At 47.8% G+C, this 17,927-nt stretch overlaps 1 protein-coding gene across 1 annotated transcript in view; it reads left to right on the top strand.

Moving 5' to 3' along the window:
- Positions 1–17,927, top strand: part of RBM26 (RNA binding motif protein 26) — a 492,900-nt gene that overhangs the window by 94,237 nt on the left and 380,736 nt on the right. The window contains 1 exon segment of the mRNA XM_030200623.1: positions 651–890. Coding sequence (XP_030056483.1) covers positions 651–890 — 240 coding nt within the window.

The following is a 17,927-nucleotide window of genomic DNA, read 5'->3' as shown; positions in this document are numbered from 1 at the left end:
GGACTTCGTGTTCAAGTTTTTTCACTTGGATTCTTCAAGAGTTGAGACGAGTTTGTGTTACAGTGAGCTGCTGCATTCCTCTCCCCTCCGTTTTACGGGGCTGGATTGAGACTTAAATTCTGCCGGCACTCCCTCCCGCTTCGTGCGGCTGTAGGGCAGCTTTGTACCCCTCCCGCTTCGGCGGTGTTAGGGTCAGTCAGCTCCTCCCGCGGTTGCAGTTGCAGGATAAGCCAGATCCCCCCGCATCGGCGGGGTGGTGTCCCTCCCCCGCTCCGCGGGGATGAGCTGGACGGATTCCCCTCCCCCACTTGTGTGGGGATGAGCTGGGTTAATTCCCCTCCCCCGTTTCGGCGGTGGTGAGCTGGGCAGAGTGTCCCTTTGTGGGTGTAATTCTCTGAGTGCTGAGTCCTGCGGATGGAGCTTTGATATCGACATACTGAGGAGTTTCCGGCAGCACATGACCACATATAGGGAGGCAAAAGTTTGCTCTCTATCTCCACCTGCTGGTAGATGGACACAACCCACCAGTCTATGGATTGATCAGCTATGATTAATGGAAAGAAAATTATCAGGTATGATGCATAATTTTACCATGTTTAACCTGTGTAGTGTTTAACTGTTTTTTTTTTTTTGTTTGTTTTGTTTTTCAGAGCAAGGATTCTGTATGAGAGGTGATCTGTGTCCATTTGATCACGGAAGTGACCCTGTAGTTGTAGAAGATGTGAATCTTCCTGGCATTCTTCCTTTCCCTGCGCAACCACCGGTTGTTGAAGGACCACCACCACCTGGGCTCCCTCCCCCTCCACCCATTTTGACACCTCCACCTGTGAATCTTAGGCCACCTGTGCCACCTCCAGGACCTTTGCCACCCAGTCTTCCTCCTGTGACAGGTAAAGTAACAGACCACTGTAGTGTTAATTTTGTTTTGTTATAATTGTTCTTATAGTCTATCTTTGGTCATAAAAAGATGAAGAATACGAGTTCATATTGTTGGTAACATAATATAATCCTTATTAAATCTTTTGTTCAGGGCTGGTCCACCATTAGGCAAGAGGACATCAACCTCTTTGCGACAAAAAACAACTGTAGTCAAAGCGAAACAACAGATCTGGACAGCAGTACAAACTCTTAAGAACCAACAGCTCATACTTTAACCTCAATTTTTATATTTTTGTGTGATGATCCTGATTGTTGAGTTTAATTAGCAAAATATTTAAGGGGGAGGGAGGCTGCAGACTAAGGCCTGAAAGTTAATCGGGGGGGGGGGGGGGGGGGGGGAGTGTAGGGTGTAAGACTGAAGGTTTGCCTAGGGTGCTCACTACTCTTACTCTGGCTCCTGTTATCCCTGTAGGTGAGAAATTAAGTCCTTAGCATGCTCTAACCCTTTGATTGTTTACACTTGGTATAGGCATGTGAAATTCATTTCAGTGTTGGACTGCATTGAGGAAAAATGTATTTTTATGTGGGGTGAGTGGGGAAAGAGCTTCTTTGGACATTGTAGCCAATTTGAGAGGAGGGTAAATATTCCTGTATTTGCACATTATGAGGGGCATTTTTGAGAGAATGTCCAAATGGCGAAATCAACGTTTATCGAATTAATAGTTTCCCGATGATTGAAAAAAAAAAAAAAACACACACAAAAAAGTTTTGAAAGAAGACGTGCTGAAAATTTTTTAGATGTTCAGAGATAAACATTTCCGCGAATGCAAAATATCCAACAGTGGTACTTGTCCTGCATCCCAAAAACATCCACGGCAAAAGCAGAGCATTCCCTCCACGTGCAAAACATGCATATATACCTCTGCACGTGGAGGAACGTCCCTTAGAGTGCCTAGCTACGTCATTTGAAAGGCTGCCAAATTAAACAGTTCCTGAGACCGAGCTCCTGGTTTAGGAGCCACATCTTCAAATGCCACCACTACCTGCCCCCACATAATTAAGGACAATCAGCTACCCTGTGAAGGTGAATGTGCATCATTGTCCCCCAGGATCACAGCATCACTCGTGCAAGCACCGTACATAGGCAAGGTCCAGGGTTGGCTTAACCATTGGATCAGGTGAGGCTCTGGCCCCCACCTGGTGTACAGGTTATGCCTTTTATTCCACCTTCCCACTCCCCCTCCTCCCTGGTCCAGTCTCTTTCCTTCTCTTCCTTCCTGTCTCCCCCACCCAGTTTGGTACTGCTTCCTCTCCTCTCTCACTCCTCCATGGTCTTGTAAAATTTGTGTCAGTCGCTGGCAGCAGCATGATAGGCTACCTTCAACCAGCTGCTGGCTCTTCCCTCTGCTGCATCCTGCCTCTTTGATGCAATTTCATGTGGGTGGGACATAGGGAAGACCCAGGGGTGATACAGGGACTGGCCAAAGGCATCCTGTCATACTACTGCCACCGGCAGACATAAATTTTACAGGACTGCAGGGGAGTGAAAGAGGTGAGGGAGCAGTGCTGGACCGGACCAATAGGGAGTGGGAAAGGGAAACTGGACTGGGGGGGGGGGGGGGGGGCAGAGATGCCAAGCCCATGGGCGCCACTATCCCTTCAGCTGGCCCTGGGGACACATGCCCTGAGGTTCCTTTATTGTTGCAATACATGTTATTGTGTTGAGCTTTATGTGGGGATCAAGTAGAAATTATGTTGGGCCCACCAGTTTGAATCTAAACACACTCCCTGGACTCAGGAAACTGTGGCAGTCAGCTTGCTGTTTTTGTATTGTACTGCATGCAATACTTAGAAATACCCAGCCCCCATGAGCATACAGACCATGCTAATAAAGGTGAAACCTGCTGAATGTGCAAAAAAAAAAAAAAAAAATCTGCCGTGCTGGAAGGCCCTGTCACAACATCCTCAGCACGGGAAGTCCCATATGTCAGCAGCTGGACCGGTCTGGAGAGCCTAAAGGAAAGAAGATTAGCAGGTAAGGTCTAATTTCTCCATTGCTGAAATCAGACTGTACAGACTATCTTCTAATGACAAATAATTATGCCCTCCTCCCCCTCCATTAACCATGCATAGCTAAAATGTGGGGCTGTACATATCTGCACCCCTCTCCGCCGTCCTGGCCCACGCCTGCATAATAATGCAAATATTGACATCAGCTCCCTAAAGTACATTGAGACACCCAGAGGCACACCAGCTTTACTCCACTGCCCATCCCTACATCCCAGCAATAGTGCATATGCTCCACAGAAGGGCCACCATGCTACCCTCTGGCCCCATGGCTACCTCAGCTCAAACAGCACCTATGCCTGTGTAATGCATATCCACCTCCCCATCACCCCCCTTTCTGCCTGTTGCCATCTGTCACAGCCTGTGTGAGAAGCATTGCATAACTTGTCTTAAAAAATAATAATGTAGGTGAAGCCAAGAAGGCCCATCACCTGAGTGGAGGAGTGGCCTAGTGGTTAGGGTGGTGGACTTTGGTCCTAGGGAACTGAGGAACTGAGTTCGATTCCCACTTCAGGTACAGGCAGCTCCTTGTGACTTTGGGCAAGTCACTTAACCCTCCATTGCCCCATGTAACCCGCATTGAGCCTGCCATGAGTGGGAAAGCGCGGGGTACAAATGTAACAAAAAACAAACAAAAAAACCCCTGTCTCCACCAACTTGTGTTTTACAGGTTATGCTGGGTTCTGGTACTGGCGCATCTAGAGGGAATACCCTGCCTTAATTTGGAGCATGCAGGAGTTCCTCACGGCCTGACGTAAGTACCAGTGACATGACACCCCATAATACCTCTGTCCTCTATCAAGGCCTGAGTATGCAGCTACCCTCTTTACAGTGTGCCTGCAACCCCCATATCTACTAGAATGTGTTGCAGTCAACCCCCAACCTATGAGACGAAATGGAAGGGATCGGGGAAGGAGGGAAGCCCTTTGGTTACCAGCCACCAAAACAAAAGTGCCCAGCGTGTAACACATACCTGCCTAGCACATTGCAGCTGCTGTGGCAGGGGAAATAAAACAATAACCACGAACAACCACCGTGGGAATGAAACCTAGATCCCTTTCATTCAGGGAACACAGCCCTAACTCCTACACCAAACATGAGTGTTCAAGGAGGACAGGATCTGTCCCCCCCCCCCCCCCCCCCAAATGGATCCTCTCTCATGGCCTCTAACCCACACTCATTGGATAGACCATTGTCAGCTTCAAAGGTCATTAGACTGCCCTGTGAGACATCCCTCACGGCTAGCCTAAGTTCCCCATAGATAGATGACCCCAAACCTAGGTTTCCAAACTGTATGTCTGGAAACTGCCTTTATCTTGAGGGTCTTAGCAAAGATGGCCAGAAGGATGGTTCCTCCCACTTGGTCTCCAACCATCTCCCACCTAGCTGTTGGACACCCAGGCATGGGGACGTGCACACACCCACATCCCTGACAAAACTGTTAAAATGGCCTGCTCCACCATGGCCTTCCAGCAGGGCTAGAAACCATCCTGCTTGCCCATAGCCAGGCAACCCTCTCAGGGAAAAAAACAGCTCAGATGTTATTGCCTCCACAGTTCCCTGCTATGACATTTCATTGGTGCCACACTTCAGACATGTCTCCCAGGTTACATCAGCTGCCCACAGTTGTCCTGGTTCCTGCCTCCCGACAGCCATCTGCACCACTATGCAAGCCATGTAGGATGTCTTGATCTCAGTTCCACACCTTTTCTACACAGAGGGCACCCGCCAGCTGCCAATCAGCCAACTCAGGACCAGCTGAGGCCTGAAGAAGGTGAGGACCACCTCCACCGCACCCCACAGCAGCCAGCCAGGGACCAGCAAAGGCCCAAAGAGAACGAGGACCACCACTACCACCATGCCCCACAGCGAGGCCTGAGGAGGGCGAAGACCACAAGCATGCTGCACAACAGGTAGACCAGGAGGCTGCGTGGGATGAACTCATCCTGGATCCTCGTCCTGGATCCGGTGCCATCCCCTCGCCCACAGCTGGAGGCCCAGGAGGACCCATGGAGTGACATGCCCCCATTGGAGGGGGAGAAGAAGAGGAAGACCAACAGCCCCCACCCCTAAGAATGCTGGAAGACGGCTGTGGAGGGCAGCGCTTCACCTTCTGCCACACCTTCTAGTGGGCTCACCCAGGCAGACCTCCAACTCCTGCAACAAGTGTCAGCCATGCACAGAGAATTGTTAAAGGACCTGTTTCCTATGTACACATTTACATATTTACAGCAACGGCAGACATTTTATTTATTTGTATCATTTTCTAAACTGCAGAATCCAAAAAGGTTTTGATGGCTTACAAAGTTCACATATATAATTATATCATACATAGTACATTGACAATACAAACAAATTAAAAGTAATTTCCAAGCTTTACAAAACCTTGCTCCATGCTATAAATATTTATTATATGGTTTTGGATCTCCACTGAAAATACAAGCGCATACACAGCTGTACTTGGGAACACAGTTTTACACATCAAGAACTCAAGAGTTCACACCATATACTTTCTAAATAAGAGTTTTAAGTCATTTGTTAAAAAATATCATGTTCTTTGCTTTTCTTAGAAACTCTGGTAAACAGTTCCACCAAGTTGGGCCTACAACCCTAAAAGTAATTTTACGATATTCCTCCAACCTTATATCTTGTACAGGTGAAAACTTTAACAGAATTTGAGAAGATGATCTCAGGTTCCTTGATGGTGTATAAGTTCTCAAAAAAAGAAGATATCTGTGGTGAAACAGAATTGATAATAGCCTTAAACATTAGTGATACCATAAAGTTCATCCTTTGTTCAGTGGGTAATATGACCAACCCAAAAGTACTCTAGCTACAGAGTTTTGTGCAACTTGTAACACCTTCAAAATATGTTTTGGTAAACCTATCATAAGAGCATTACAGTAATCAAAGTGGGGACCAATCAAACTCTGGATTACTGAAAATTAAAAAGTTAACTTCTTCAATCTATGGACTCTTCTGAACTTAGTATAAAAAAACTGTATAATTTTCAGCACCTGGTATTTCATGCTCAAAGAAGAGTCCAGAATAAAACCGAGATTACGGATTTGCTTCAAGATAGAGATCGAAACATTATCCATTTTGAAGTAGCCAGGGATATCCAAATAATGACTTGACAGTAAAAGAAAAATTTGTGTTTTATTCACATTTAGCTTCAATTGATTGCTTTTCATCCACTGCTGAATAGCATTCAAACTCAGGGGTTCTTTTGCTAAAGCTTAGCTTGAGTTATCTGCTGCAAGACCCATAGGAATAAAATGGGCCCTGCTACAGATAACTCAAAAGATCCCTTCAATGTAAGTTTATGAAAAGCAAAATCTACTCCTTGATCAGTATGAATGAGGAACTGAATAATATGTATTGTAAATCCTAAGCAATTCAGCAATCAACAGAGGCAACAGAAAGATATTAAATAGAAAATCAGACAGTGCACTACCCTGGTTAAACACAAGATGTGCAGTATTTTTCACTAGACTTAGAGGCGTGTTTTCAAAGCATGTAGACTTATAAAGTTACATAGAGGCATATTTTCAAAGCACTTAGCCTTCCAAAGTTCCATAGAAACCTATGGAACTTTGGAAGGCTAAGTGCTTTGAAAATATGCCTCATAGTAACCTGTGGAACTTTGTAAGTCGTCTAAGTGCTTTGAAAATGAGCCCCTTAGAATTTTCAAATATTTTTCTAGTTTCTATGTTAGGCCATTTAATACTAAGGAAAATGGTTTTAATTAAATGTCTTGATTTTCATCATTGTCATACAGTTTTCTATTTGTGAAATTACATTCGCTGCATCATTATCTATTGGAATCAAAATAGTGATGCCATCTGCATATATATAAACTTTATAGCTAGCTGCTTCTAATTGATAACCCAGTGATGCCATTAGAACATTGAAAAGAATTGGGGACAGAGGGGAATCCTGGGGGACCCCACAAATTGCTTCCCATTTTTCCAAATATTAACACTCCATTTTCACTGATTAAGATGTTAATCCTTCAAAAAAAACCTTGAAACCAACACATTCCCTGTTATACCTGTTTTGCTCATGATATTTAAAAGTAAAGTTTGATCTACAAGGTCAAATGCACTTGATAGATCAAGCTGCATGAAGAGCTTTTTTCAGGTACTAATGTACATAATAGTGTCTCTGTACTAAAAATAGATTGGAATCTCAGTTGTGAATGATTTAAAACATTACATTTATCCAAATACAATATTAATTGAGTGGTAACTATGCCTTCCCTAAGCTTTGCAAAAAAAGGAATTCATGGAACTGGCCTGTAGTTACTACTACTGAACGAGATTCTAATTTGTTTTGGGAATGAGAGGTAAAATGATGCCTGCAAAATAGGAAGGAAAAGAGCCTTGTGATGACAACGTTTCAACCAATCATAAATCTTAAGCTTAAATTGTAAAGAAGCAAAATTCATACAACTTGAAGGACAAGAATCCAGTTGAGAATGTGATTTAGCAAACTTATTAATTAACTGAGTCATGTCGTTCCAGCTAATTTTATGACAGTCGTTTCAGACCATATCCACCGGAATCCCATCTACACTAAACTTGTAATTTGAAGATTCTATTAATTGATTACCAATAAATTGTGCTTGGGCATTAAGTACCTTGACCCTAAAAAAAACTGAGCCAGTTGATTTACCGAAGGAGTAGGGTCTGAAGATGTAGTTCTCCGAGGAGAAGCAGGCTTACCATTCTCACAAGTGGGTAGACACATCCCGCAATCTCCCGGGTTGGCAAAATGCCATAGAAAAAATATATATTAAAAACGTCAAAATTTGAAATTAATCATAAAATATGTATTTAAAAAAAATAAATCCATCAAAATCAAAAATGACATAAAAAAGACGACACTTTGGATGTAAAAATGAAGAATCAACTTTATTAGCCAAACGGTGGTCCCTTTCTCCCTGCTACCGTTTGGCTAATAAAGTTGATTCTTCATTTTTACATCCAAAGTGTCGTCTTTTTTATGTCATTTTTGATTTTGATGGATTTATTTTTTTTAAATACATATTTTATGATTAATTTCAAATTTTGACGTTTTTAATATATATTTTTTGTTTTTTGTTTTTGTTAGTCATCTTCGCTGTTTTGTTTCTTGTTGATTTCCTTGCGAAGACTGGTTTCTTCTGTTTTTTGTATAACAGTTGGATGAACTGATCAAGGTGTTAGGAAAAGAGGTGGCAAAGTCAAGAGTATGTCCGTGCTCATGGGTGTTTCTAAAAATGATTTAAAGTTCTGAACATTAGTGTCAGCATTTTTCTCTAAGAGTAGATGTAAATATCCTAGCATAACCATCCTTGAGAATTGAGATGGAATTTATGGGAAGACCTCTACTTTGGCCAGAAGAAGGCCAATGTGACCCAAGTCGGTAGAGTCATAGTCTAATTTGAGCAGTATGTATTCCAGTTCTGGAGATAGGTAAGAGGTGACTAGGGTGATACAAAAGAAGCTCTAGTAAATAAGTTCAAGACCTCCCCCTTTTTTACCCTGTCTTGGGAAGCGCAGAATATCATAGGGGGGTAGTAGGTGAGTTAGGAGCGAGCTTTCCATTTCCCTAAGCCAGGTTTCTGATATGAATAAGAAGCCCAGGTCAGAGGATTCAAGGAGGTCTTTGATATGAGAGTCTTGTTTCCCATTGCTCTAGTGTTGACATAGGTGACAGGTACAGGAGTCAGATGGAGATTACAATGTACTGCTAAGCTGTATCTGGGCAAAACTGATAGGAAGCAGGTCGTGGGCAGCCGAGATTGACCAGTTGAGGCCTGACCAGAGTAGATGTTGAAGGAGTACCTACTGCCTGTAGTCACCATAGTAGATCAGCAGCGAGTTCCTGAACTCACCATCAGATAGCTAGCCCTGAAGAAGGACTGTTTTTTGGACTTCGGTTTCCTGAATGCATTGTAAACCACAGGGATATGGTTGAGCTTTAGCATATCAGGTAAATTACCACTGATAATACCCAGTAGGGCCAAGTACACAAATAGGAGCTACCATATATTGGCAAGATGAGTTTGGTTTCTCACTACAATAAAATTTGTAGTTGACCAAATTGCAAGCTTTCTGTTGTTCTGTGATAGAATACCTGTGCTGCTGTTGTAGTTCAGTCTGGGCTTTTGTTCCTCTAGTAGTTCGTCCTCCGTCTCATTTGGTTAATGGGGCTGTAGTTGGTGAGAGCAAGTAAGATCAAGAGGTGATGAAGAACAATATCTAATATCAGTGTTGGAGCAGACTTCCGTCCAGGCACTTTCGCAGCACTAGTCGTTGCACAAAGATGCACACTAAGCACGCCGTTGTGCATTGCAGTAATGATCACACACTTCTGTGTGGGGGTGGGGCTTCCTGTCCTGCCTACTTCACTTGCGGGGAGCCATTGGAGATGGCGATCAGCTGGTGAATCTCCCGCGATGAGCAGCGGCTTCTGACCTTGGTAAGGCATTAGACCATTAAGGTTATCTACCTTTTTAGTAAAATTCAAAAAATCCTTAAAAATGATTAAAGCTCCTCCTCTCCTTTTCTCTTTTCTCACTGTAAAATAAACTTTAAAATATGGAGGTTACAACTGATGTACTAAAACAATATCATCAGAAAAAAACATGTTTCAGTAATACAAATCATATCACAATCCAAATCTTTCACTAAGTCAAATAATAAAGCTATCTTATTTCTAACAGACCTAGCACTAATTAATGCAAACTTCAAAGTGTGAGTAAAAACCTTAGGACAAGTATTAATCATAGGAACCTCATACAAACATCTGCAAGTATTAACAGATTTCGAAGCCTAAATAGAAGTCCCCATATTGACCTCTACCCATTATAATCTCTATAGGAAAATTTACCATAATATAACCCAGTATAATTAAAAATCTACACAGTTCCTAAATTCTCTTCCTGTATCACACAAATCTCACACACATTTTGCATGAAGGAGTGCACATAGGAGCGCTCCTTTGTTGCACTCCATCAGTGTGACGAGGAAGCATATATCAGTCTGGTGCACAATGCCTCAAGCGTTGGCCACGACACTAAATAGTTACTGCGCACTGCCTGATGTCAGCAAGGGGCAAAACTAGTAGTGTTCCCAATCTAGGCTAAGCTGCTGATGTTCCAGGGAAAAAGTAGCTGCTTGATGGACATGTGTAGATGGAAATGTGCAGCTGCTGTGCTGCTGTCTAATGTCAGCAAGGGGTGGGGAAGGGAGGAGGGGAGAAATCAACTATATACAACTATGGGGGATATAAATATGAAGAGAGAAAGGAACTGTTATACACGTCTATTTTCTAACAATAGCAACCAGTCAGGTAGTAACCAGCAGGTGAGCTTGCCTTTAGGACAAACTAGCCTTACATCTGTGTTCAGCAGGCCAGAGGGCAGGGGAATAGTGTAGCCACCAGGCAGAAGCCACCTGCAGGGGATGAAAAGCAGGCACTGTTATTGGAGGAACCCACACCTCCACCCTGTGGAATATACAGATGGCCCTGTAGATAGCGAGGGGCCCCACCTCTGGGCCTACTGATCATGAGGAGCAGGACAGGAAGAAGGTTAAAAATTTAGGAATTCTGATGATTTTGGGGGTGAGTGAACTATTTAGGAAATGACAGTCAAAACATACAGTGGTCCCTTCTCAATCCTGGGAATAGGTAGGCACAAGCACCAGGTTGAATGGGGGTTATCGAAGAAATGGAGAAGTTGAGAACTGAAGAGAGACGTGAAGGCCAAGGCTGGACCCTGTGAACCTCACACCTGTAGAGAACATGGTGCACAGACCCATTCTCAGGGCATCTTCCCCCGGCTGGTCAGACATGCAGCCTCAAATGGGTGTCTCCAGGACATTCACAGCTTCCTATATCCTCACAGTCTCATACTTTCCATTTTAAAACCTTAAATATGCTAACAAAGGATTGCTTCCTTTTTGAAGGACCTGGCTGCAGGACAAGATACAACATAGGCACAGGTCAGCAGGAACAAAATGGACAGCACATACTGTGATACAAAGTAGTTTGTATCACAGTATGGTGCTGTCCTTTTTGTTCCTGTTGACCTGTGCCTGTGTTGTATCTTGAGTGAATGACAATATTCCAACACCTTATTGTGTTGTACCACACCAGTAGGGAGGTGGAGGACTACAAGAGGAAATGAAGGCAGCTGAAGAGAGAAGTGAGTCACACAGCTGGGGACAACCGTGGTGCGGACACTGTAAACCTTGCCCCTATGGAGCACATGGCTCACAGTCTCATTCCTAAGAAGGGCATCCATGATTTGGGAAGCCAGGACACCTCAGCACAGCCTGAAGAGTTGGGTAATTTAGGGCAAAACAAGCTGTGCTGTCTTTTCTTTCTGTGTCATCCTCTCTTCCTGTAGCAGGGGACAATATGGGGGGGCTTCATCAATACTACTTCCATGTGTAGTCCACGTTCACAGGAAGGCGAGGGAGGGGGTAAGAAGGCACGCTAGCGTACAGATCTGGAAGGATATACAAGACTTGATAGGTAGCCGGTGTAGGTTTTGGAGTAGAGGTCTTGTGCTTTCAAATAATTTTTGCCATATATAAAAGTCTTGCTTTAGTATTTTGCGCAGTTTGTAATTTCTTTAGTGCTTGTTCTTTACATCCTACGTAGATTCCATTACAATAGGCTGCATGGGCGAGGACCATGGTTTGGACAAAAGTGCAACAAGTGTCCCATGGATATAATTTTTTATACATTTGAGTTTCCACAGGTTGGGGGAAGGGAGATTGACTTGCTGCCCACTGGGTCACCAGGGCTCCATGTGAGGGGATGCTAGGGAGGGTTGGAGGGGGAGCTGGAGACCCACCAGATCTCCAGCCCCCCCGAACTTGGGTCAGGGGGACTTGAGGTCCACCAGACCTCCAAGCCTCGTGTTGCTTGGCTTGGGGTGGTGGGGGTACTAGGGGTATGGTGGTCCCATGGACCTCCAGCCCCTGTATTTGACAGGTCTGGATTTTTCACATCCCAGACCTGTCAAACACGTGTGGGGCACAATCCTCCCATACTTTACCCTATGATCAGAGATAATAGCGTGCTTAAATTTGCATGCTATTATCTCTGATCATAGGGGCGGTAAAGCCCTGCGCTATTACAGCACTAGTTTTAGAGCGCTGTTTGGAACAGCGCGGGCCTTTCAATCGTGCCCACGAGTGTCGGCATCATTAAACTGTAAAGGCTGTTGCGGAATATAAGAATGCTTGTAATGTTTACATATGTTATGGCTTGCAGGGGTTGGGAGAGGGAAGTTTTCTATCTTTTTCTGAATAAAATTTGATTGAAACAAAAATAATTAAATGAGATAAAAGGAACTACATTAATAGGAAAGTCTCACACTCTTTCAAGACCATCCATTCCATTCCTCATATCAAATAAAATTATTTCTACTATGTTCCCTTTCATTATTGGTATGCAAAGTGAAGGCTGTTTCATTCTAGACAACAGTGAGGAGTGGCCTAGGGGTTAGGGTGGTGGACTTTGGTCCTGGGGAACTGAGGAACAGAGTGATTCCCACTTCAGGCACAGGCAGCTCCTTGTGACTCTGGGCAAGTCACTCAACTCTCTATTGCCCCAGGTACAAATAAGTGCCTGTATACAATATGTAAGCCTCATTGAGCCTGTCATGAGTGGGGAAGTGCGGGGTACAAATGTAACAAAAATAAAATAACCAGAGAGGTACAGGCTCTCACTTTCTGTTGGGAAGCAGATGAGATTTGAAAGCGATAAGTCTCTCATGGAGTGGATCTAGCTAAAGTTATTTCTCCGAGGACAAGCAGGCTGCTTGTTCTCACTGATGGGTGACGTCCTCGGCAGCCCCTCCAATCGGAATCTTCCTAGCAAAGTCCTTTGCTAGCTCTCGCGCGCCCGCACGCACCGCGCATGCGCGGCCGTCTTCCTGCCCGAAACCGGCTCGAGCCGGCCAGTCTTCTTTCGTCCGCACTCGGTACGGCTGTGTTTTTTGCCGTGTTGAGCCCCGGAGAGTCGACCTCGCGCGTCCGTTATCTAATCGACGTGTTTTTTCTTCGGAAAAGTTTCTTTTCGTTCGGAAAGTGCTCCGGAAACCCCCTTGGGTTTCGTTTGCCCCTTCCCGTATTTCCAGTTTTTGCCCCGGTAAGTTTTCTTTCGTTGTCGGGGTAGGCCTCTTTTCGGCCTCGGTCGAGATTTTTCTCCCTTAAAGTTTTGGTGCTCCAAATTCGTCATTTCGGATTTTGACTTCGCCGGCGTGATTTTTCCGCCCATGACATCGAAGCCTTCCAGCGGCTTCAAGAAGTGCACCCAGTGCGCCCGGGTAATCTCGCTCACTGATAGGCACTCTTCGTGTCTTCAGTGTCTGGGGGCCGAGCACCGTCCCCAGAACTGTAGTCTGTGTTCCCTCTTACAAAGGCGGACTCAAGTAGCGAGATTGGCCCAGTGGAACGTTTTGTTCTCGGGCTCTTCGTCGGCATCGGCACCGGGGTCATCGTGTGCATCGACGTCATCAGCGTCCAGACCTTCTTCCTTGGCTGCCAGTGCATCGAGTGCATCGAGGCATCGGCCCTCTGCATCGGCGCCGAGACATCGGATAGCTGCATCGACGTCGGTGGTACCGGGACCTCGTCTCCTGATGTCGTCGGAGGGTGGTGCATCGAGTGGAGTGCAGGTGAGGGCTGTCCATTCCCCTGCTGGTGGCGGTGAGCCCTCGGGTGGGTCTCCTCCTACCCTGAGGGCTCCTGCGGTACAGCCCCCCCGAGACCGACCTCCTTCGGCCTCGGCCCCGAGGAAGCGACGGCTGGATTCTACGTCCTCCTCGTCGGTGCCGGGGAGCTCCGGTGACATGCTTCGGAAAAAGTCGAAGAAGCATCGACACCGGTCCCCTCCCCGCGTCGGCACCGAGAGCTCTGGGTCGCCGAGGTAGTCGGCACCCAGCAGGCATCGGCACCGAGAGGACCGCTCACCCTCTGTTCAGGAGGTGTCGATGCGCTCCGCTCTGGACAGCCCGGAACAGCCTCCACGCCCGGAACAGGTTCTGACGTCGACGCCTGCATCGACCTCCATGCCTTTCTCTGCAGCCGCTCTGAACGAGAGCCTCCGGGCCGTTCTCCCAGAGATTCTGGGAGAGCTGTTGCGCCCTACCCCTCCGGTACCGGCGGTGCTTGCGCCTCCGGTACCGTCGAGCGTGGCGCCGGCTGGCCCATCGCCCGGGGTGAGGTCCCCGACGTCGGTACCGCGTGCGGTGCCGACTGCGGCCACCTCCCAGGAGGGCTCCCCGACTACGTCGGCAGAGGGAGCTTCGCCGATGCGGGCGAGGGAGTCTACCTCTCGACGCCCCCATCGTGGACGTGGCTCCACGGAGTCGAGCCGGGCACGGTTGCAGACGCAGGTCCGTGAACTTGTGTCTGACACCGAGGGTGAGGCCTCGTGGGAGGAAGAAGAAGACCCCAGATATTTCTCTGACGAGGAGTCTGAGGGTCTACCGTCTGATCCCACTCCCTCTCCCTCTCCTGAAAGACAGCTTTCTCCTCCCGAGAGTCTGTCTTTTGCTTCCTTTGTCCGGGAGATGTCTACGGCCATCCCCTTCCCGTTGGTTGTGGAGGACGAGCCCAGGGCTGAAATGTTTGAGCTCCTGGACTATCCTTCTCCACCTAAGGAAGCGTCCACTGTTCCCCTGCACCATGTCCTCAAAAAGACATTGCTGGCGAACTGGACCAAGCCTTTAACTAATCCCCACATCCCCAAGAAGATCGAGTCCCAGTACCGGATCCATGGGGACCCAGAGCTGATGCGCACCCAGTTGCCTCACGACTCTGGAGTTGTGGATCTGGCCCTAAAGAAGGCTAAGAGTTCTAGGGAGCATGCTTCGGCGCCCCCGGGCAAAGACTCTAGAACCTTAGACTCCTTTGGGAGGAAGGCCTACCATTCCTCTATGCTCGTGGCCAAAATTCAGTCTTACCAGCTCTACACGAGCATACACATGCGGAATAATGTGCGACAGTTGGCGGGCTTGGTTGATGCTCTTCCCCCTGAGCAAGCCAAGCCTTTTCAGGAGGTGGTCAGGCAGCTGAAGGCGTGCAGAAAATTCCTGGCCAGAGGAGTTTATGACACTTTTGATGTTGCGTCCAGGGCCGCTGCTCAAGGTGTGGTGATGCGCAGGCTCTCATGGCTGCGTGCCGCCGACCTGGAGAATAGACTCCAGCAGCGGATTGCGGACTCGCCTTGCCGTGCGGACAACATTTTTGGAGAAAAAGTCGAGCAGGTGGTAGAGTCTCTCCACCAGCGGGACACCGCATTCGACAAGTTCTCCCGCCGGCAGCCTTCAGCTTCTACCTCTACAGGTAGACGTTTTTTCGGGGGAAGGAAGACTGTTCCCTATACTTCTGGTAAGCGTAGGTACAATCCTCCTTCCCGACAGCCTGCGGCCCAGGCTAAGCCCCAGCGCGCTCGCTCTCGTCAGCAGCGTGCGCCTCAGCAAGGCCCCGCGGCTCCCCAGCAAAAGCAAGGGGCGAGCTTTTGACTGGCTCCAGCAGAGCATAGCCGACATCCAAGTGTCAGTGTCGGGCGACCTGCCAGTCGGAGGGAGGTTGAAAGCTTTTCACCAAAGGTGGCCTCTCATAACCTCCGATCAGTGGGTTCTGCAAATAGTCCGGCAAGGATACACCCTCAATTTGGCCTCCAAGCCTCCAAATTGTCCACCGGGAGCTCAGTCTTACAGCTTCCAGCACAAGCAGGTACTTGCAGAGGAACTCTCCGCCCTTCTCAGCGCCAATGCGGTCGAGCCCGTGCCATCCGGGCAAGAAGGGCTGGGATTCTATTCCAGGTACTTCCTTGTGGAAAAGAAAACAGGGGGGATGCGTCCCATCCTAGACCTAAGGGCCCTGAACAGATATCTCGTAAAAGAAAAGTTCAGGATGCTTTCCCTGGGCACCCTTCTCCCCATGATTTAGCAAAACGATTGGCTATGCTCTCTGGACTTAAAGGATGCCTACACACACATCCCGATACTGCCAGCTCACAGACAGTATCTGCGATTTCAGCTGGGCACACGCCACTTCCAGTACTGTGTGCTACCCTTTGGGCTCGCCTCTGCGCCCAGGGTGTTCACAAAGTGCCTAGCTGTAGTAGCAGCGGCACTTCGCAGGCTGGGGGTGCACGTGTTCCCATATCTCGACGATTGGCTGGTGAAGAACACATCCGAGGCAGGAGCCCTGCAGTCCATGCAGATGACTATTCGCCTCCTGGAGCTACTGGGGTTTGTGATAAATTACCCAAAGTCCCATCTTCTCCCAGTACAGAAACTCGAATTCATAGGAGCTCTGCTGGATTCTCGGACGGCTCGCGCCTATCTCCCAGAGACGAGGGCCAACAACTTGTTGTCCCTCGTCTCGCGGGTGCGAGCGTCCCAGCAGATCACAGCTCGGCAGATGTTGAGATTGCTGGGCCACATGGCCTCCACAGTTCATGTGACTCCCATGGCCCGTCTTCACATGAGATCTGCTCAATGGACCCTAGCCTCCCAGTGGTTTCAGGCTGCTGGGGGTCTAGAAGACGTGATCCACCTGTCCACGAGTTTTCTCGAATCCCTGTATTGGTGGACAATCTGGTCCAATTTGACTCTGGGACGTCCTTTCCAAATTCCTCAGCCACAAAAAGTGCTGACAACGGATGCGTCTCTCCTGGGATGGGGAGCTCATGTTGATGGGCTTCACACCCAAGGAAGCTGGTCCCTCCAGGAACGCGGTCTACAGATCAATCTCCTGGAGTTGCGCGCGATCTGGAACGCTCTGAAGGCTTTCAGAGATCGGCTGTCCCATCAAATTATCCAAATTCAGACAGACAACCAGGTTGCCATGTACTATGTCAACAAGCAGGGGGGCACCGGATCTCGCCCCCTGTGTCAGGAAGCCGTCAGCATGTGGCTCTGGGCTCGCCGTCTCGGCATGGTGCTCCAAGCCACATATCTGGCAGGCGTAAACAACAGTCTGGCCGACAGATTGAGCAGGATTATGCAACCTCACGAGTGGTCGCTCAACTCCAGAGTGGTGCGCCAGATCTTCCAAGCGTGGGGCACCCCCTTGGTGGATCTCTTCGCATCTCGAGTGAACCACAAAGTCCCTCAGTTCTGTTCCAGGCTTCAGGCCCCCGGCAGACTGGCATCGGATGCCTTCCTCCCGGATTGGGGGGAGGGCCTGCTGTATGCTTATCCTCCCATTCCTCTGGTGGGGAAGACTTTGTTGAAACTCAAACAAGACCGAGGCACCATGATTCTGATTGCTCCTTTTTGGCCGCGTCAGATCTGGTTCCCTCTTCTTCTGGAGTTATCCTCCGAAGAACCGTGGAGATTGGAGTGTTTTCCGACCCTCATCACGCAGGACGAAGGGGCTCTTCTGCATCCCAGCCTCCGGTCCCTGGCTCTCACGGCCTGGATGTTGAGAGCGTAGACTTTGCCTCTTTGGGTCTGTCAGAGGGTGTCTCCCGCGTCTTGCTTGCTTCCAGGAAAGATTCCACCAAGAGGAGTTACTTCTTTCTGTGGAGGAGGTTTGCCGTCTGGTGTGACAGCAAGGCCCTAGCTCCTCGCTCTTGTCCTACACAGACCCTGCTTGAATACCTTCTGCACTCGTCTGAGTCTGGTCTCAAGACCAACTCTGTAAGAGTTCACCTTAGCGCAATCAGTGCATACCATTACCATGTGGAAGGTAAGCCGATCTCGGGACAGCCTTTAGTTGTTCGCTTCATGAGAGGTTTGCTTTTGTCAAAGCCCCCTGTCAAGCCTCCTACAGTGTCATGGGATCTCAATGTCGTTCTCACCCAGCTGATGAAACCTCCTTTTGAGCCACTGAATTCCTGCCATCTGAGGTACTTGACCTGGAAGGTCATTTTCTTGGTGGCAGTTACTTCAGCTCGTAGAGTCAGTGAGCTTCAGGCCCTGGTAGCCCAGGCCCCTTACACCAAATTTCATCATA

The sequence above is a fragment of the Microcaecilia unicolor genome, chromosome 4 (assembly GCF_901765095.1).
Source record: "Microcaecilia unicolor chromosome 4, aMicUni1.1, whole genome shotgun sequence".
Classification (NCBI taxonomy): Eukaryota; Metazoa; Chordata; class Amphibia; order Gymnophiona; family Siphonopidae; genus Microcaecilia; species Microcaecilia unicolor.
Note: the sequence above shows the minus strand (reverse complement) of the source record. Positions and strands in the feature narration are given on the sequence as shown.